Source organism: Molothrus aeneus, chromosome Z (assembly GCF_037042795.1).
Source record: "Molothrus aeneus isolate 106 chromosome Z, BPBGC_Maene_1.0, whole genome shotgun sequence".
NCBI classification, from domain to species: domain Eukaryota; kingdom Metazoa; phylum Chordata; class Aves; order Passeriformes; family Icteridae; genus Molothrus; species Molothrus aeneus.
Genome location: NC_089680.1, coordinates 9,228,153 through 9,248,308, shown reverse-complemented (window position 1 = coordinate 9,248,308; position 20,156 = coordinate 9,228,153). Strand labels below are relative to the sequence as shown.

The 20,156-nt window shown below is 48.1% G+C and overlaps 1 protein-coding gene across 1 annotated transcript; it reads left to right on the top strand.

The window, feature by feature from the left end:
- Positions 1 to 842: 842 nt before the first annotated feature.
- On the top strand, positions 843 to 9,388 carry LOC136569009 (hematopoietic SH2 domain-containing protein homolog). The gene is made up of 10 exons (XM_066569278.1): positions 843 to 891; positions 1,066 to 1,157; positions 2,361 to 2,492; positions 2,842 to 2,957; positions 3,279 to 3,478; positions 5,414 to 5,503; positions 6,361 to 6,526; positions 6,857 to 7,129; positions 7,345 to 7,418; positions 8,584 to 9,388. The coding sequence occupies exons 4-9, from the start codon at positions 2,865 to 2,867 to the stop codon at positions 7,393 to 7,395; spliced, it is 873 nt and encodes a 290-aa protein (XP_066425375.1). The 5' UTR covers positions 843 to 891; positions 1,066 to 1,157; positions 2,361 to 2,492; positions 2,842 to 2,864; the 3' UTR covers positions 7,396 to 7,418; positions 8,584 to 9,388.
- The last annotated feature ends 10,768 nt before the right edge of the window (positions 9,389 to 20,156 follow it).

The following is a 20,156-nucleotide window of genomic DNA, read 5'->3' as shown; positions in this document are numbered from 1 at the left end:
CAGCCGAGGGGTTTTTTTTAAGTCATTTAAGAAAAGGGTTTGAATGATCTCCTGGAACAATTCTCTCCTGGCAGTAGCTCCTCCTGCCTTCACAGTGCTTCCTTGAACTTCCTGATGCTTCTGAATAGAAAGAATTTCAAACCCAACTGAGGCCACAAGAGAATCTCATATATGGGGAGAGATTATTGTAAACAGGCAGTGTGGTGTGTTTAGAGGCACAAAAATCACGGGATGCATTTCAGAAAGAAAATCCTGTGGATGTGGATTGTGGCACTGTGGAAGCTGGCCGAGATAGAAGGAAAAACACTTCTGCTTTACTGTGTGAGATATTAGCAAAAAGTGCCACTATGATTTCACAGCCTGGATTAGCAGGAGAGAGAGGAAGCTGTCTGTGTGTTGCAGCTAGAGCTGCTTTCAGTTCCAAGTATCGGGGAATCTTTCCGAGTGACCCAAATTTTATCACTGGAGTCTGCAAAATGAAACTGGAATTGGAAAACAGACTTTCTCCCAGAAGTCTTGCTGTGCTGACCTTGCAACTTGTGTCCTCCAAAGGGCTTGGAAACAGAATGAGGAAAAACACTTCAGAGAATAAAATAGGCTCTACAGAATTGCCTCCCAGGGAGCTGAAGTAAATCTGCCTCTGGGAGCCCCTTTGCGGATGTTCTTCCCAAATGTGATCCTAGCTGTACCCCAAGGTGCATTACAGACTGACAGCCAGTTTACTGACTGTTGGGAATTGCTGAGGCACTTTATGTCCCTTTATGAAGTCCGTTTATGAAACTAAAAAAATTGTTGTTGGCTTTGGGTAGAAAATCATTTATTTCACTTTTTCGTCTCTTTCAGCTGCTTGGAGATACTGCAAAGTACAGAGCTGAAAGGCTGGATTTGTGGGTAGGTGTGGATCACTGCTGTTGGGAATGGGAAGCCTAATATTTTACATGTGTAAGCTGTCACCTGGTTCTCTTTAGGGAGAATTCTGTGGTTGTAGGAATGGGCTCTTCAAAGGATGATGGATAAAAGTTGAGACAGTGTTTCTCACTGCATCTTTCTCTTCCAACTTCACAGAAAGTCTCGACTTTTCTTTAAATATTGGCATCAGGAACAGCTGGCAAAGTATGTGGAGCGACTGGAAAGAGCAGCAGTTACCATACAGAAAGGTGAGCACTGGGACAGGAGCTGATCTCAGACCAGGGAAGGAAAACCTTTTCTGCAGTCCCTGCTCTACCTTTGCAGAGGACAGAAGGGTAGGGCAGGTGCCATCTCTGTGTCAAGGCCCTGTGAAGTCAAAGTGCTTCTTGCAAATGCCTGTATTCCCAGTGCTCATCCTGAATCAGGGAGAGCCCTCAGTGTCAGCCTTGGAAAGGGAAAATGTGTGCAGAAGAGCTGGGCTGAGCAAGGCAGGCACGTGATTTGGCTGTGTCTTGAAATCTGGCTCACTGTCCTCTGGAGTAAGGATTGTTTGTGAGTTGTGTTGAACTGGGGAGAGGGAAATGAGTGAAGCAGATCTCATTGCTGTTTTCAGAGACAGGCGAAAGGGGGTGAAAGGCTGCCCAAAAACCAAACTGGTTTGGTTTTTTCTTTACTTTCCATGTAGCATCTGCTCTAGCAGCCAGTCTCTTCAGAGTGGCTGTGGGCAGATTGGTACTTCCCTACATGAGGACTATGCAGCCAGGGGGAGGAGGAGGAGGAGGCTGCTGTCACCCTGCTTAGCTCCCCTCTGTTGCACTTCTCTTCTATATGGGTTGTTGCACTGCTGGAGCATCTGAGCAACTTCCAGCTGTGCACCAAAGAGCGTGACAAACATCAGATGGTCACAAGCTGTGCGCTGTTGTCATCTATGGGGAGGGTGTGTGGGTAGTGGGAAATGAGAGGGTGCAGCTTTCTTAAAAAACACTTCATGTGTTTTAATAACTGGTAGAGTAGGTGGGATCACACAATGTCTGCAATCCTCCTGGTAAGCCCTGCAAATGGCTGCTTATGGGAAAGGTTTTCCTGTGGGCTGGCATCAAGGAAATCCTGTCTCCTTCATGGTGTCTAGAAGGACAGAGATGGATGGTTAACAGGCCCTTCTGTGAGGCTTTGTTTTTAGGTATTCAGTGCCCTGGCATTAGAGATGAGAGCTTAGATCTATAATTTGATTTCCATAAATCTGTGATCTGGCAGCTTAGAGAGTAGAAGACAGTTCTCACAGGGTTTTGGCTGCCTGCTCACAGTAGAGTTTCCATTGCTCTTTATTAACATGATTCAGGTGTTGAGGGTTTTGTACTGGATGAAGGACTATCACCCAGTGTTCTTCCCCAAGAGAATTACAAAGGCATGAACAGCATCTTTTTTCTAACCACAGCTTTTTTTCTGAACAGTTTTCAGGGGATTCAGATGCAAGAAGAGTTTCCTAAAGCTGTTGGCTGACCTGAGAGCTCAAGCACAGCGGCTACAGGAGGAGGCAGAGAGAGAAAGAATCCGGCAGCTGGCACTGGCAGCAGAGGCCCAGGGTGAGTTGTTCCCACTCACAGTGACCCAGAGCGTGTCCACTGGTGTGGTGATCACCTTGAAGTGCTGTGAGCTCCAGGTCATGATGGCCTGCCCTGGGATGGGAATTCCATCAGTGTGGTGGACAGGGAGCTTATGATATTTCTGCTCTTTGGAAGTGTGGCATTGTCAGTGGGGAGCAGAAGAAACATAATAAAGGTAATTTGCCTGGCTGTGCTGGAAGGAGGGCCAGGCTGTGGTTTTGCCACATAATCCATGCAGCAGTGCCTATCCCGGTCCTAGGCCTGTGGAGAATAGATCTTATTGATCTTGGGATGCTTAAGTTCACCTACTTATTACTTCTTGTTGCAGAAAGAAACTCCCTTCCAGTCCCCATGCCACGAAAGAGGCGCCCTCAGTCTAGTGCTCATCCTTCTGATCAGTCACAGCAGCCACCAGTGCCACGGCCACGCAGCAAACTGACAGAGGTAGCGATACTGGCTGTGCTGGGGGCCCTGACCCAGGTGTGCTGGTTCCCTGCTCCATCCACCTTCTGCATGCACATGTCCTCCTGCATGCAGTCCCAAGAGAATGTTGTCATTCTCGTCATGAGAAGTGTGAGTCCTACTGTGGTTAGATAAAAAGCATGGTCAGGACCTTTGAGGAACTGAAAGCAGCTTTCAGTAGTTGGTGACAGATCTTCTCTTAAGGGACTCAGGAGTTGGGTCACCTGCTGAAGTGATCTCTTCAAATGTCCCCTGCCTTTGACTTTGCTTTTGTGCTAACTTTCCCTCTCTCCTTGCTTTCAGTCCACTCCTTTTGATAACTTCTTGAACCCTTCTGTGCCTCCTCCTGTTCTGGGAAGTGAGGAACAGACCGAGGAAGAAGCAAAAATGAGAAAACTCAAGAGAGGAGCAACTCTCCGCTGGTTCACAGAGACACAGGCCCAGAAGGTCATGCAGGATGATGGGGCCTTTCCAACCTGGCTGCAGGGGATGATCAGTCGGAGGTGAGTCCTCTGGACACAGTGACCACAGGTGGAAATCAGTGTGTCCTTAGGACTGTGTAGGTTGGATTGGCCAGGAAAGAAGTGGAATGGAAATGGGAGTGACCAGCATAACTTTTCCCTTTTAATCTGTGAGCGTCAAACCCTTACGGGAAAGCTTGGGAGTCCCTGCCACAGGTTGTAAAAGCTGAAACTTTATGTAGGTCCATGGAAAGACCATGGAAACTCATAGTACATAAGTCCACTGGGTCCCTAAATACAGATCCTGTGTAGGGATGGGAGGCTTGTAAAGTAATCAGAGGAAATATACACATGCTGAACTTTCTCTGTTCTGGACCATTTGCAGAGACATGAAGATGAACTTTCGGGTTGATTCATTATTACTGTTCTTCATATTTCAGTAGAGGTCAGGAGAAGACCCCAATTTACAGCAGGAGAATATAGAATTCAGCTTACTTTTATTTTAAAGAGTATTAAGAGGGGCTTTAAGGAGTAGCCAATGGCAAAACTCCACCAAAGCCCTCTGATACAGGCAGAGGAAGGGTTTTTGTTGATACATCTGTCTATCTAAGGAGATGCAACCTAGGTGGCATTTGCTTCTAGTTAGTCTGGGAGAGATATCCTCTAAGCCCTTCTTTCTTATGGATCTGTTTGCAAGACTTTGTTTAAATGCTTGAACTTTCTAAATGCCTCACACTTTTCTCTCTTGGCTGAGTCAAGCACTGCTTTCTGAGTCAAGCAGTGGCATAATCAGAGAGGTGCTGATTATGCCAGTGCTCAGATAGGAGCAGGATGGCATTACTGTCTCACCAGTGTGCAAATTGATCTGTGGGGCTCCACGCTTGTTAACTGCCAATATCCTGTAATTGGTGGGATTCCTTTGTCAATGTTGCTGCCATCTGAACACCCTCATCATCTTGCTTTAGTTTCTTTTTTTTTTTCTGTTGAAACTGTAATTCTACTCTAGCCTTATTAGATCTACGTTCTTGGATTTGTTCAGATTTTTTCTTTTTTGTTCTTGGATTTTTTTTCTTTGTTCTTGGATTTTTTTTTTTTTTGTCTCTGTTTACTCAGAGACATTACACAGCACATTAGCTTGGTAAAGGACACTACACTAGCTCACAGCTCTCTGGTAACTGCATTTCTTTTAATTTTTTTACGATAGTTATTGATGTCCTAACCTGTAATTCTTTTATCCACAGATGAAATAATGTAGGAGAGGAATTAGTGTCTGGAAGACAAAACAATCTAACTTCAAGTATAGACTAGCCATGAGCACTGCACAGTGAAGGATGTGGCAGATCCTTCCCAAAGACAGTGGTGCTTAAGCAGAGACTTAAGTTTTCACACAGCAGTGTAAGCTCAGCCTCATGAAATGGAGCAGCCAGAGCAGCCCCAAATTGCCCTGGTGATTTGCAGTCACCTTTAGCCTGGAGCAAAGCAGAGCTTTGTCTGTTGGGCAGAGGAGGGGAAGACCTCCTTCCAGCCAGAAGTTTAGAAAGCCAGAATGGTGTAGTCCAAGCTGGTGTTTTTCCAAGGTGCTGGGTTTACCCAGTACCCCACAGCATCCTGACTTCTTCATCCCTGGACCATAGGAAGTGCACACATGCACAGATTCCTCATCTCGGTGGTGCTTTGTGACATGCATGGTGCTGGAAGGCAGCTGTTGCTATTGCACAATCAAACCTGCTGGAGCAGGTTTGGAGCAGCCCTGCTTGGAGAGGCTTTGGCTGAGAGTATGGTGCTTCCTCAGCCTGTTAGTGCCTCCTGCACCACCAATCTGAGTCATGAGACCTGTTCTGTAGCCAGGAGCACATGGGGCAGATACTGGGCTCCCTGGGACACTGCTGGGCTAGGACATGGGGATAGGATGTGAATCCCAGCAGTGTGGCAAGGCAGCTGCTGGCTCTCTGCTGAAAAACTCTTTCCTGGTTCCAGGGAAGCTGAAAACTTGCTGATTGACAAGCCTTTGGGTTGCTTCCTTGTTCGGATCAGCCAGAGCCGGCCAGGCTACATCCTGACATACCGGTAGGTGATGGGCAGGGGAGGCTCAGGGGAGACATTATTGCTCTCTATAACTCCTGGCAGGGGCCTGCAGCTTGGTGGGGGTCAGACTTTTCTTCCAGGCAGCTGGCGACAGGGAAAGAAGACTCAGCCTCAAGCTGTGACAGGGTAGGTTCAGGCTGAATGTCAGGAGGAATGTCTTCACAGAAAGGGATGTCAAACACAGGAACAGGCTGCCCAGGGCACTGGTGGAGTCACCATCCCTGGAGGTATTTAAAAGATGTGTAGATGTGGCACTTGGGGACATGGTTTAATGGTGGATTTGGCAGTGCTGTGTTAAGGGTTGAACTTGAAAATCTTAAAGGCTTTTCCATCCTAAGTGATTCTATGAAACTGAGCACTGCATGAAATTCTGTGCTCCTGGAATTCTGCAGTCATAGAATTCTTGAATTCTGTGATTCTATAAAACTGCTTGACTGGAGGACATTACCTGCTCCACAGAGGAGTCCAGTGAGGATCATGTTCAGCCTCTCCTGTCCTGGGTGCCTCAGGGAGTTTGTAGTAGCAGATGGAATACTGCGGAATCTGTCTCTTACTGAAAAAATAGACCTGTTTGTGGGTGGGATGCTGTGGCTTCGAGGGTAGAGGTCCTGCTTAGGCCATACTCTGTGGCAGAGAGGGCAAACCAGGTTGGAAGGAGATTGCAGCCTCTATGAGCACATGTTAGTGCCCAGCACATCTCCTGCCTCTGTGTGGTACTTGTTACTGAGGATCTTGATCACAGCTGGCTTCTGAGGGCCACGGGTGCAGGAAGCAGGAGCCGGGTTCTGACAGTCTGAGGCCCCCGTGTCGTGACTGTTTCTGTCCATTCCTCTCGCCAGGGGCGAAGGGCGCTGCAGACACTACATGATCCAGGTGCAGCCCAACGCTCGCTACGTCATCCTGGGCGAGGACCGGGCGCACGCCTCGCTGACCGAGCTGGTGCGCTACCACCAGGGCGTGGGCATCCAGCCCTTCATGGAGAGACTGACTGTCCCCTGTGGGCAGGTGAGTGCCCAGGGGCTCCAGGGGGAAAAGAGGAGGGGGTGTGGTCTGTGCCTTGAGTGAGTGCTTAGAGACGCTGCAGCAGCATCTCTTTTGTGTTCCTGTTGAGGGGTGTCCCATTTTGGCCAAGCAGCTTGGCTGCTTCTGCATGCACTGGGAAATGCTGCTAGCTGGGGAGTGCCATGATGGGGGAGAGGCACTGGCAGGTGGGTGACACCCCACTGCCCCCTGAATGTCAGCAGTGGACACAGCTGGGTATTTCTCTTTATTGTGCTGTTAAGTCTGTGTGAAGGGTCTGCAAACCACTGCTGAATCCACTCCTTCTTTCTCCAGAAAAGTAGTGAGAGCTTGAATTACAAAAATCTGGAGAACCTCACACTGAGTTCACCAGCAGACAAGGGGGAGACCCCTCCAGAGAAACAGTCCTGCCCCTCCGTGCCTTCCAGTGGCACACCTGCTCTGCAGTGGTTCAGGAGGACGAAGAATTTCCAAAACCAGCAGACCCCAGAGAGGAGTAGAACAAAGCCTAGCTCTGGAGAGAGCAACCAACGAGCCTTCCCTCGCCTCCGCTCTTCCATACGCCTGGCAATGCAGGAAATCCAGCAGGTGAGCTGGGGCATGTCCTCTGCTAAGCCACAGCCCCTCTGGGGCACATGGAATTTCCCTGCCCAGAGGCAGGAGAGAAGAGGGTTCCACAGCTAGCACTTGGCTCCTGGGTTATGGGTTTTATTTGGTGGTCTTGGGATCAAGACTATTCCTTGGAATATTCCTTGCCAGCCTGTGCTTCCCTGCCAATGATGTTTCTCTGCTTCTCACCACAGTTCACTTCCAGTCCCATGAACATGTCTAGAGAGAGGAGCTCACTGCACTGAGGATGCACAGCCTGGATGACATGGTAAGAGGAGGCAGTGTACAGGGGGGAAAACAGCAACTGCTGTTTACTGGGATGTGGAGGAGCAAAGGAACTCTTCCCTTCACATTTCACCTGTAGCATCTCTTGGCCACAAGCTACATAGAAGTAGAGCAGGAAAAACAGAGAGCAGCAGCCAGCTTCCATCCCAGGACTACACAGAGACCAGGGAAACCCGGGAAAATCAGCCTAAGTTTGGGTTCCCAGCAGCTGTGGTGCAGGGAGTGCTTGCAGTACAATGGCCAGGCTGCTGGAGGGAGCTCACAGTTTGTTGGAGGGCTGGGGCTGGGAGGATGAGAGCTACCAGGATGCATGCCACAATAGTCAGCTCCAGTGGCTTCCTGGGCTGGAGGGGCAGTAGTGGTGGGGAGCCCTGTGGGGCGGCAGAGACAGCAAGCTGAAGGCAAGGCTCAAAGCAGGGGAAAAGGCAGCAAATTTGTTGATGTAAAGAGGACTTTCAAGAAAGTCTCAGCAGTGGAAACACTGCTAGTGATTGAGATTGTGATACAGTGGGTGGGTGACATGGGTCTGGAGTGGGCCAGGAGAGGCCTTTTGACTGACCTTGCCTTATCCGAAGTATCTGGTGGATGTGCAGCTCCCCTGTCGCACTCAGCTGCTGCAGGCAGCTGGGAGCTGTAGTGGTGCTGTAGTACACCTCTGGAAGAATCTTGGTACGTGTCAGCTGAGCGTGGAGAGGGATCAGAAGGCCATGCTTTTGGCTGCTGACCCACTCCAGGGCTTCCAGCCACACACCAAGATTGCCAAGTTTCCTGCGTGGTTCTGCTCCCATGCTGGAAGTCATGCTGGAGCAAAGCTTTTTAGCTGGGGCCTGTCTTGTCTTTCCCTTCATAGCTGAGAAAGACAGGAACTCTTCAATAGCTGAAAAAATCCTCTCCCTGAAGTGTTTGGCTTAATTGTTTCATTTCTCTGTGTCCCATTCATTGATGTACCCAGGGGATGCTCCCTGTGTCAGAGGTTAGGCAGAAGAAAGGTAAAACACAGGGATCAGCATGGATAACTGCAAGCTTGTTGTACTGAGATACCTAATTGTGTATTTTTGTATAAAAAAATATATACAAAATATATTTTATACCTAATTGTGAATCCTTTTGTGTCCTCCAGTGAGTTGTGTTTCTTGACTGTCTTCCAGGTCCAAGTGGCTCAGACCTGTCCTCTTCCAGTGTGGTTGGGCCTTGCCTAACAGTGAACACATTCAGAGATACAGCAGCCTTTTTCTTTTTTTTTTTTTAACTTTTCTTTGCTGCACCCAGCTGTCCCTGTGCTTTCAGACAGGGCTGATGCAGAAGTTCCCTTTCCTCAGCACTGAGGCAGATTGTGACTGCAACATCCAGACCAGTCTGATCCTGGCAGAGGGGAGAGAATGGGAACAGTCACACTCTGCACAGACCCACAGTGCCTGACAGGCTGTGTGTCAGTACTTCATTGTTCCTGGAGACTCCTCGCCTAGCACTGTGAATAGTCACAAACTGGGTATCTCCCAACAACCTCTTCTGCCACAAATATCTGATTACCTACCTCTTTCTCTTTTAATATTCTCTGTTTTGGTCCTGTGTGTCTGCTGCTCTGGGAGCCAAGGGAAGTTGGGCTTGGGCAGTAAAAAACAAAACTGAAGTGTCCTTTTTGTTGAGTGCAGGAGCACTTGAACAGAAGCTGAGACAAGGTCAAGAAGGTCTTTCTTGTAAAGGGGATTCACTGCCCTTGCACCAGTGTGCTGGCACACTGCTCCACAGTCCTTAACCAGAGCTAAAGTCAGGGAATCATTGGTGAAACCCTCTCACTCATCCTGGCTGAAATCTCTACAAGTCCAGGCTGGACAACATGCTGCTTTACACTGAGGGTGGGTAGAGGGCTTGGAATGTAAAGGACCATACTACTTGTTCTGTTTTTCCTACCTTTTAAAATAAATCTTTTTTTTTTTTGCCTGTGTGGAGAAACTCAGTGGGTTTTTTTTGTTGTTGCTGTTACCTGCAGTCAGTTCAGCCACAAATGGCAAATGAAAGAGAGCAGCTAACAGCTCTGGGGGTAGACATGGGATCATGTGAAAGTGGAGAAGCTGAAGGCACGTGGGGCGTTGACCCTGGCATACAACTGCTACCTGTAACAGCCACTCCTCTTGTACTTACTTATGCCTGAAGTACGTCTGGAGTGCTCCTTACTCCACTTGTAACATCTCTTTCTCAGCCAGCCTCATTTCCCTGTGGCTCTGTTTCCTTGGCTCTGCTCTAAACGACATGCAAGCTGCCCACCCCACCTGCCCCTTCCCTGGGAGCGTGGCTGTGTCCAGGCTGGTGCTGTTATCACTGTGATACAGGGTGTGGGTTGCAGTGTCTCAGCACTGCCTTTAGTCACAGGGCTGTTTCTCCTCCCTCGCCCTGCTCTGGTGCTGAGCTGTGCTGGATCACAAGGCAGCGCTGCTGGCTGCAAGACAGGGAAGCAGTGGCTGTTCCTGGCTCTCCCCAGCACTGCCTTGCAGCTTTAACACACCTTTTCTCTTCCTCATGTTGGGTTTTGGCAGCTGCTTTGAAGCTGTTCAGGAGAGAACTAGTTCAGGCAGTTGAAGGCTGCTGTTGGCAGATTCTTCCTGGCTGAGCCCAGAGGCGTTTTGCTGGGCAGCCTTGGCTTCTTTTCCAGGGTTCTCCTTAGTTTCCTCCACCACTGGGCTGCTGGGAAGCCTGCCTTCTGGGCAGCACATAGAACCACTTGTGGTCAAAACTCTTCTAGGAACTCGTGCACAGAGCTGAGACATGTATGAGAAATGCATGTCAGTAATGAAGTCCCTCAGTAACTCTTTCCTAGTTCCTGTGCCAAGAATATGGTGCACGCCCAGGGCTATGATCCAGCTGCAGAACAGCTCCTGTAGCTTGGCAGGGATCATGCTGAGCCAAGGAGGGTGGTGAAGAGCTCTTCCCAGCAGTGCCTCCAGTTCTTCCTGGGTGCTGCTGCAGGCACAGGTCACAAGTGACACAGGAATGACATGAGGTGGGGGGTCAGGATGATTCCCTGGTAAATCTTCATGGCACATCTGGCAAGCTTCCCCAGAGCAGAGCAGATCGATCACAGATTTCTGTTGCTTCTGTTGCAATGGGTGCAAGTTGAATCACAGGGTGTGCAGCCAGGAGCCTGGCACACACCCAGGCAGCACACCTGTGTTGGCAGGTCAAGTCTCTCTCACATCTGTTACTTCTGCTTTTTTTGTGACAAGGCAGGAGGGAACCAAGGGAAAAGAGGGTGAGAAGCTGCTGGTCAGAGGAGGTTATGCAACACAGGAGACACTGGCATAACTTCTGCAGTGCTCTGGTTTGCAGAGTCATTAGCAAACAGCCGGTGCCCTGCCTACACACAAAGTCTAGCCAAGCTTCTGGAGAGCAGTGTGGCTGGTGCTGGGCTGTCATGGGCACAAATGTGTGCCAGCAGTTGGGAAAAACTGGAAGAAGAGCTGGAAATACAATAGGCTGCTGAAGAATAAAATGCAGATTTGATATCTCTACTGTGGTCTTTGCCTGCGTGTCCCCAGCTCATGGCCAAAGTCAGCACTGTGGGAAAGCTAAGAATTAATTTCATCTTCTCACTGAAGATGACCTGTCCTATGAAGACAAGCTGTGAGAGTCAGGATTGCTCAGTCTGGAAAAGAGGAGGATCTGGGGAAACTGTAACATCTTCCAATACCTAAAGGGGTTACAAGAGAGTTGGAGAAAGACATTTTACAAGAGGCTGTAGTGATCGGACAAGAGGCAGTGTCTTCAAACTGACAGAGGGTGGGTTTAAATCAGATATCAGGAAGAAATAATTTGCTGTGAGGGTGGTTGAGGCAATGAAATAGGTTTCCCAGAGAGGCTGTAGATACCCTATCTCTGAAAGTGTTGAAGGCTGGACTAGATGGGCAACTTGATCTAGTGGAATGTGTCCCAATCTATGGCAGGGAGTTGGAACAAGATGATTTTTACGGTCCCTTCCAACCTAGGCCTTTCTATGATTCTATGATCCAATTATTCATTGAAGAGCAGCAGGTACAGGAGCAGCCCTACCTCATCTTCTATAGCAGCATCTTACCTCATGGCACTTGGAAAGTTATGTCTCAGAAAAAACCAAAGAATAAATCGTGTAAGCCAGGGTGGGAAGACCTTTCATGATACATCATGCTATAGTTCAGCTAGTGTGTGATGAAATGTATTTATACATTTATAGGATTTATACATTTGCTGTCCCACAGAGAGAGCAAATACCAGGCTTTACTGGGCTGAGTGAGCAGGGCAGCGCTCAGAAGAGGGTCAGGCAGCCTGTGGATCCACTTAGCACTGCATTTCATTCCCCATGGAAGTTAAGCTGACTCTGAGAGGAAGGATAGGAACAGAAACATAGGTGTGGGGAGCTGGGAAGAGCCAGCATACAGGAAGATAGGAAGAGCAGCAAGAAGGATTTGCAATCCACAGGAGTGAGAACTGGAAGTGCTTCTCTGAGCCTGAAGGCTTGGGATTAATTTTATTTCATAATCTGGGCCTTAATAGTCATCCCCCTGCACTCCTTCTCTCTAACTAATGTTTCATACCATCCTTTAGAGAGCTTCCCTAACCTGCTTTCTTGTTTTTACAGAAGGGTTTTGTGCCCCTTTATTACCTCCCTCTATCCTTTGCATTTGAATGATCTTGGCTGCAGAGCATTTAGTCAATCACCTCTGGACTAAGATCTACTCCAGGTTAGTTTTGTCCTTTCCAAACTAAAACTGTCTCACCTTTGGCCCTTGAGGTATCTGGCCAGCAACTCTCCACCAGGCTGGCTGAAACAGAATTTTCACTCTCCTTCCATTCTCAATCTTTTCTGTTCCCCTTTTTCACAGTTCTGTTTTTTCTCCTCCTCTCCTCAGTCTGGCCGTCATCTCTGATGTACGTTTGAGTTTTAGGAATGCTTGTAACCCAAGCACTGATATGGCACTTACACTCTTTTCACAAAGGCAGCCTTCGTGTTGCTTACTTTCTTCCTGGGCAACTTTATAGAGTATGTTGACATGTTTCCTTCCCCAAATGTGTCTTAAAGACTGATTTGGCGTTCAGCCCAGACAAGGGCTACTCCACACTACCTTTAGCCTCACTCCACTCCAGCCTGTGTCAAGTCACCATGGAGTGTTGTGACAGCATCTCTTGAGATACAGTCATTTCCTGTCTTGTAGCCGACTTTGTTATCCATACTGAGTTCTCACATGGTGTGACTTTGCTGTATTTAGGACTGGCTTTTTGACAAGGGCTTTGTATATTAGCTTTCTCCACCTGGTGCACCACAAGAGCACAGAAACCACTGTGAGATTTAGGGGACAAACCTGCACCAGGTTCTGGCTGTGAAGGTGGCCAGTGGGCTGTGGTTGGAGCAGATGGAGGAGCAGTGTAAGTATAAAGTCCTACTTTCTCCACACCACATTGGTGAAAACCACATGTTTTCACCAATCTTTAATTGATTTAATCTTTAATCTTTAAAGATTAAACTCTGCTTAATCTTATTCTGACCAAAGCATCATTTTGCCTGGTGGTCCTTGCTGGGTTGTTTTTCCATAATAGAATCTGGTTGCCTTTGATCCATTCTGCATTGTTTTGTATCCCAGAAATTCTAGTTAATGAATTCCTCAGACTTACAGAGTCACAAAGTGGGTAAGATTGGAAAGGACCACATCACCAACTAGGATGAACCTTCCTGTTCAAGCAGGGTCATCCTAGAGCACTTTGCAGAGGATTGAGTCCAGATGGTTCTTTAATGTCTCCAGTGAGAGAGACTCCTCAATGTATAGTGAAAGACAACTTAAATTGTCTTCAACCTGCTATGTTATTACTTAATTAATATACTTGTTTTTCCTATACTGTAAAATAAAACAGTATTCATTTCCCTTTCCCCTTTTCCACTTCTTAATTCCACTGTCCCTTCTCTGAGAAGGAAGGGAGAAAACCTATAACTGATCCCCAGGCCACTTTCCCAGCTGGGGATAACTGGTCTGAACACCTTTGCACAGTTAGAGCTTCTCCTACCCACACTTTAATTTATCATTTTATCCCCCAGCTTTCATTCTGAGATCTTGCTCATTTTCACTACACTGCATTCTTCAGCCTCACCATCAAACTTTTCCCCCTCACTGCTCACACACAGACCATTTATGAATACATCAAAAATCACAAGCTGTAGCACAGATCCTGGTGGGACACACTGGTGTGTTCCATTTTAAACACTGACCTTTTTCCATTCATTATCTTCTGCCTTGCTCTTAACCATGGGAATAAGCGTGGTTTGGAGGAGAGCAATTAAGGACATTTGGTGAGGGATCTTTGTGAAAATGTTTTGGGCACCCAGTAACATCCATCTGTACAGCCATATTAATTAAGCTGGTTTCCTCACTCCTTTAAAGAGTGAGACATGACTTTCTTCTGCTAGAGTAGGATTCCTTCTTCCCCTTTAATCCCATTTCTCTATGTGCCCATGCATGCTATTCCATGGCACTGTGTTGGAATTCCTCCAGAGCTCTTGGATAAATGTCATTTGTATCATTTACTGTTTGTGTTATCAATTTGTTTTTAAACCTACCCTGCTAACTGCTTTCACTTGAATCATCTGTCCCTACACAAGGAGACTGGAGGATGGAAATTTCCCTTCATTCCTTGTTGGTGTGGATTACTCATTTTGCTTTTGGCTGGGCCTCTACCTTCTCTGAATGGCCTTTCACACCTCTGTTATACTATTTATGGCAAGCCTCCAGGGTGAAAATGTTGGGTTTTTTTTTTCATTTGTAATGATTTGGGATTTGTCGTTTTTATTTAGTTTTCAGCTTATCACTCTAACAGACTGTTACAATTTTCCACTTCATTTGTTGTGGTTACTCTTCTTCAGAGAATTGCTGAAGGTGTTGAAATATCCTCAAAAGCATGAGCTGTCTCTTCCTACATGTCTCATTTTCTATTTTACGCGCTGATTTAATTTTTCAGAATTTGGAGTTTCCCAGAAACCCATTACAAAATCCTATCAGCCACACTTTTGCCAACCTTAAACACCACTCCAGATTTCAGTAGCTTCATCCTGAACTCTTTCAGAGCCAGTCTGGAGGAGGCTAGAACACAGAGGACATTTCACAAGGGCACATAGTGATAGGACAAAGGAAAATGGGCTTTAGAGGAAAGAGCCTACACTTAGGTTGGGTATGAGGAGGAAATTCTTTACTGTGAGGGTGATGAGGCACTGGCACAAGTGGTCCAGAGAAGCTGTCGGTGCTCCATCCTTGGCAGTGTTGAAGGCCACCTGGATGGGGCTCTGAGCAACCCGAGATAGTGGAAGGTATCCCTGCCCATGGCAGGAGATTGGAAATAAATTATCTTAGTGCCCCTTCCAACCCAAACCATTCTGTGACTTTACAAAGCATGCAGAGAAGGTGCAGAATTAATGCCCTGTGCAGCACCATAGACCTGAGTCCAGCAGGAAAGTTATGGTAAATCTTCAGCCCCTCCTGTGCTACATTCACACTTGCATGAGGCTTTGGGCATTTTTTGCTTTCATCACATGCTGGGAATGCTACATTTTTCCAGCAGAATCTCTGGAGGAAGCACAGAGCATCTGAGGCTCACAGCTGCTCTGGACAGAGCAGGGCAGGCTAAAATATTTTCAGCTTGTGTTTTGGTCTGTGCATTGAGTTTGCTTACTGTGTCTGGCCTCAGTTCTTTGTATCACAGATCCTGGCAGCTGACAGGCAGGGGAACCCCCTGTGTACCACAGGTTTTGTTCCCAAAGCTGTGCTTGGCTTCCAGTCAAGCAAAAACATTTGACAAATTAGGATGTTGGAAAATTAGTAAGAAACACCACACTGTCAGGAGACCTGCAAGAGTTTCAAAGTGTTTCTCCTGCTGCTTTTGTGCTTTGGATGTGTCTGCCAGCAACTGAGCCCTGCTGTGGCTGGTCTGGCAGGCGTCAGCTCAGCTGCTCAGTCCCTGCCAGAGGCATCGTCTCACCAAACACTGGCTGGAATGACAGCAAGAGCACAGCTGAGGGCCTGCTGAGCTGAGAGTGCACCAGCCTCACCACGCTGCATGCACTGTGCTGGGAGGAGAGCAGGGGGCAGTGACAGGTACCCCAGGAGCTCTGCACAGCCCAGGCAAAATGAGGTGGCTTCCCTGCAGGAGCTGAGGCCATGACTTCAGGCAGATCCCAGTTGGGAATAGGCGGTTATCACCCCATCTTAAGGCTGTAAGAGATAGCTTGTGTCTCTGCATGCCTACAAGTTTGTTGTTATCCTGGATGAAGTTTGAGGGGGAATGGACTCCAATCCTGACGAGTTACGTAATGGAAAATATTTGCCAGTGCAAGACCCAGAAATGCTTCTGTAGAAACCAGCCTGGATCCTGCATTGTCACTGCTGATCCACAGCTCAGTATTCCTAACAAAAGCCATTTCCTCAGAGCTGGTTTGGAGTGCCCACTGTGCTCTCTAATGTCAGAGCTGGGGCAGGGGTTGTTATCATGGGGGCTGCTCCAGCTCCAAGCCAGCTCTGCACCACACTGCTCACATCAGCCTGGAGCTACCTCTGTGTCTTCATATCCACAGCAAGGTTAATTTACAAACTGTCCTCAAACAAGGGAGAGTTGGAATTTTGGAGGGGACTTTGTATTCAAGATAGAGCTGGAAAAACATAACCCTGTGCTGTAGCCAACAACATTCAGCAACATTTGCCTTTAGCTTTCACCTGCAATTCTCTTCTGATTTCATCCAATTTTGGGTGTGTCTGTTCTAGTTCTCAGTATCTAAGTGCAGGACCCCTATCCCTAGTTCCACTTCTCCTTAACTAAATTTTTCATTCCTCTCTAACCAGTCTTAGCAAAAGAAGAAATGGAGATTCTCTGGAATCATCGATTTCTTTGAGGATGCATCTCAGGCCATGGGGAGAGGCATGTTTGTGCTGAGGGCTCCAAGAAGAGGTGCCATTTTTCCTCAGGATCAGTGCAATCAGCTTGTCCAGTGCATGCATGCTCTAACTCTGTGTAGCTCCTGTGCTCTGCTGCAGGCACAGGCCATTCCTCTGGTTCTGGGGCGAGGGAAACCTGGCTGCTTTTGAGCCAGATGGCTAATGGCTGGAGCAGGGACAGCACTGCTAACTCTGCACCAAAGGCTTAATGAATTCCAAAATCATGTGCTCCACGTGACAGCACTAATGCTTCCCTTCAGCGGCTCATTTGGGATTTGGTTAAAAACACATTTGCCTGACAAGTTCCCAGAGCTTGTTACTGCTCTTTTGATCCTGTTACCCCCTCCTGGTCCTGCTGCAGGGGGCAGGGGCTGGGTCTCCATAGGGCTGGGCACTCTGTGAGCCCCATGGCTGTCTCTGGGCATTAGCCTTGCCACAGGCACCAGAGCAAGGAGAACAACACAAGGAATCACAGGGAACATGAGACTCCAGACTCTGGGGTGGGAGTTCCTCGGATTTCTTGCTGGGGCTTGCCATGTCCGGTTTTTCTCTGACAGATTTTTACCCTCTGTAGAAGATAAAGTTTGAGAAAGAGGCTGCTTTGTAGTTTAATAATAAATGGCCCAGGTTTCCCTGCAGCATGTGCAGAGGACTTTGCAGTTGTTCAGGTTTTGTAATAAACACCTGTTGTTTTCTGCCTGTGCGGGGCAAACTCAGCGTGATGTGAAGCTTTTCTACTCCCTCTTCTCACATATGTATTAAATATATGTATATATTTTAAATTATCACATTTTTCTCTGGTCTTTCAACAGTTTTGGTGATGAACATCTTTGTTCAATGTTACTTTCCCATTGGTTTGCTTCACACTGGCTTGGTACACTCTGTGCATGGTCAATTTGTACTTGAATGAGTCCTTCCCTGCCTCTCTCAGCCCAAAACTGCCCAGTTGCTCTTCTTTTGCCTCATTTATGTAAACTCTATCCCTTCCTGTAGGGACTGCTGCCAAAGGAGATGGTTGATCTAGCTGGGCTTGTGTAGGAGAGGAGAATCTACTGTTTGCAGAGCTTTTCTTTGGTAGCTGGTCTTTTGTCTTTAATTTGTGGCATGAGCTTTGACTTGGCAGAGTCTTGTCTATGTCCTCCTCATAGGAGGTGAAACGTGGAGCTTTTTGGATGGAAGAATGTCAGTCCAGATCAAATGCAAAGGATCTTCATTGCTCTTGAGTCCTTTAGCAGCAGGAGTGGATATAGAGCTGAGAAGTGTTTCTGCAGGAAGAGGTAGATAAATCGGGGCAGTAAGTCACAGCCCCTGTGATTGCCCAACTTAATGACACTTAATTTGTTATTGCTAAGTGTTTTGCTGACTCTTTTTCCCCTTTTAAGAAAATAGGATCATCTGTGTCAGACAAATAATATGCTGCAAGACTACGCGGGATGAGGAAATTATCTGCGTCTGATGGAACCAAAACTGTACTCTCTGCATTCCTGTTGTAATTATACCTGTTAGAGAAGAGTCTCTGTGTAACACAAAGGTCTAATTAAACTGCAGCTAGGAAAGAACTTGTCTGTTCATGGTGTATCAAGTTCACAAGAGACCACAGAAGCACTTGGCCAGAAGTCTGTGGTGGCCCAGGGGAAGGCTTTCATGTAGTCCTCACATCATGCAAGGCCTCCAGCCAGGTGGACTCTGAGGGTGTGTTGGCTTTACTGCCAACACCTGGTTCATCCCACCTCATTTTCTGTCTTCTCAGACTGTCCACTCGAGACTTTGGAGGTGCATCAGCCTCTGCAAATTGCCTGGGGCTGCCCCCCACTTGGGGACAGTGTCCCTTCCTGGTGGCTCTGGTCTGTCCTGGCAGACACTGGGCAGCAGCGGGAATTGGTTCCTGTTTCCTGCACTGTTCAGAACACCTGCTCTCCTGCTGCTTCCTGGCCAGGAGAGGCTGCCTGCTGGCTCCTCTCTCTGCTGGGAGCGCCTGCACAGCCTTGTGGTCTGGCTGGTTTGGGCCTTTCCACTTTCCTGGCAGGCCAGGGCAGATGGACACTGGTGTCATGCAGAGCTAGGGGTTTTCTCATGCTGCCCTGAGGTCTTGCAGTCCTGCCTGAGGCAGGAGCAGTGGTTACACTCCATGCTATGGATTAGTACACACGTAGTATGTATAGGTATTATGTTGCAGCACGCTCTGAGCCCAACCCACAGCACATCCACAGGAGTTCATAGAATCACAGGATAGATTAAATTGAAAAGAACATAATTAAGGTCATCTCTGCCATGGGCAGGGATGTCTTCCAACCAAGACCAGGTTGCCCAAAGCCCCAGCCAGCCTGACCTTGAGTAGTGCCAGGGGTGGGGCAGCCACAGCTTCTCTGGGCAACCTGTGCCAGCACCCTCATTATTAGAAACCTCTTCCTCATATCCAATCTAAATTGACCCTTTTTCAGTCTTACACCATTGCCCCCTGTCCTATCACAACAGGCCCTGCTAAAATGTTTGCCCCTCTCAGATCCAGCAGTCCCTCTAGAAGTGACAAATGATCCCAGGAGAGACTGGTGCCTTCTGTTAGCTTCTCAGCCAAGGGTTGCCTGGTCTGGAGCACGTCAGCAGCAAAACTGATGCTAAAAAAAGCCATGAGAGGTTGTGAAGAGTTTCAGGCAAAAAAGTACTGGGAGAATATTGTGCAGAAAGCTGCATGGGGTCAGGTCCCCTGCTGCTTGATGAACATCTTGGGAACACTCCTGCTGCATTTTGCTGCCTGCATCACCTTCCTCAGGCATCACGCGTGTCAAGAGCAAATGTGAGTGAAGAGGAGGTTCAGGAACAACTGGGTCAGAGACCTGCAAAGGCCAGTTTGCTTGGTAGCACTGCTTTGATGAGCTGTTGAGGCTCTAGAAAGATTTGTTAGGGAATCCTCTATTTCTGCAGGAGGCAAAATTTACAGCTGGTCTGTAACACCACAGTGGGCTATGGGTAGATGTCCCCAGACTGAGCTGCTTGGCCCCAAAGGCCTCATGCTCTAGGAGTTCTTCCTGCAGCTCAGGGGCAGGGCTGCTGGATAGCACCCCTGAGCCTGGTGCTGTTGCCAGCCAAAGGCATGGATTAAGGTAGTGAAGGAACCTGGTGCATGTGATACCAAGGTCCTGCCAAGAAACCTAGGGAACAAAATGACTTTGCCAGTGCACCTTCATCATGCTCCCCTCTTGCTCCAGAGCTCAATGCAGAGCTTAAGCCCAGGAAAACCAGGAGAGGAACGCACAAGGAGAGGCAGAACCAGATTGGGAAAAACAGCAGTTAACTAAGAGATGCTGTGGTAAATTGAGACATCCTTGCCTCCTTCTCACAGTGTCCTCCCAGGAGTTATCCCCTTGCACAGATGTGAGCAGGAGTGACAATAAGTCTCACACATGTCCCTGTTGCCCCGCACCCATGTCCTGCTCCAGCTGCTATCTGAATTTTGGGCTGCCCCTTTGCCTTCTTTGAGGTAGGAGCCCTTCATCAGCTGTGCAAGGGCCTCCCCAGGACCTGGCAGCAGCACATTTCTATAGGCTTTCCCCACGCTCTTCACATCTCAGCTCAGACTGTGCTGCCGATCACGTCCGCCCCAACACCCCGCTGGCAGAGCTATCTGTGGGTTTTATCGCCCAACAATGCGTGCAATGTTATTGTGCTAAAAAGAAAACAAAGCCTAATCCATTTTAAATTAAAACAGTGCCCCAGTGTCATGCATCTGATGCAGACATGGTCTGGCAGCACAGTCCTGCTGGCTCCCCAAAGGCATCACCCGA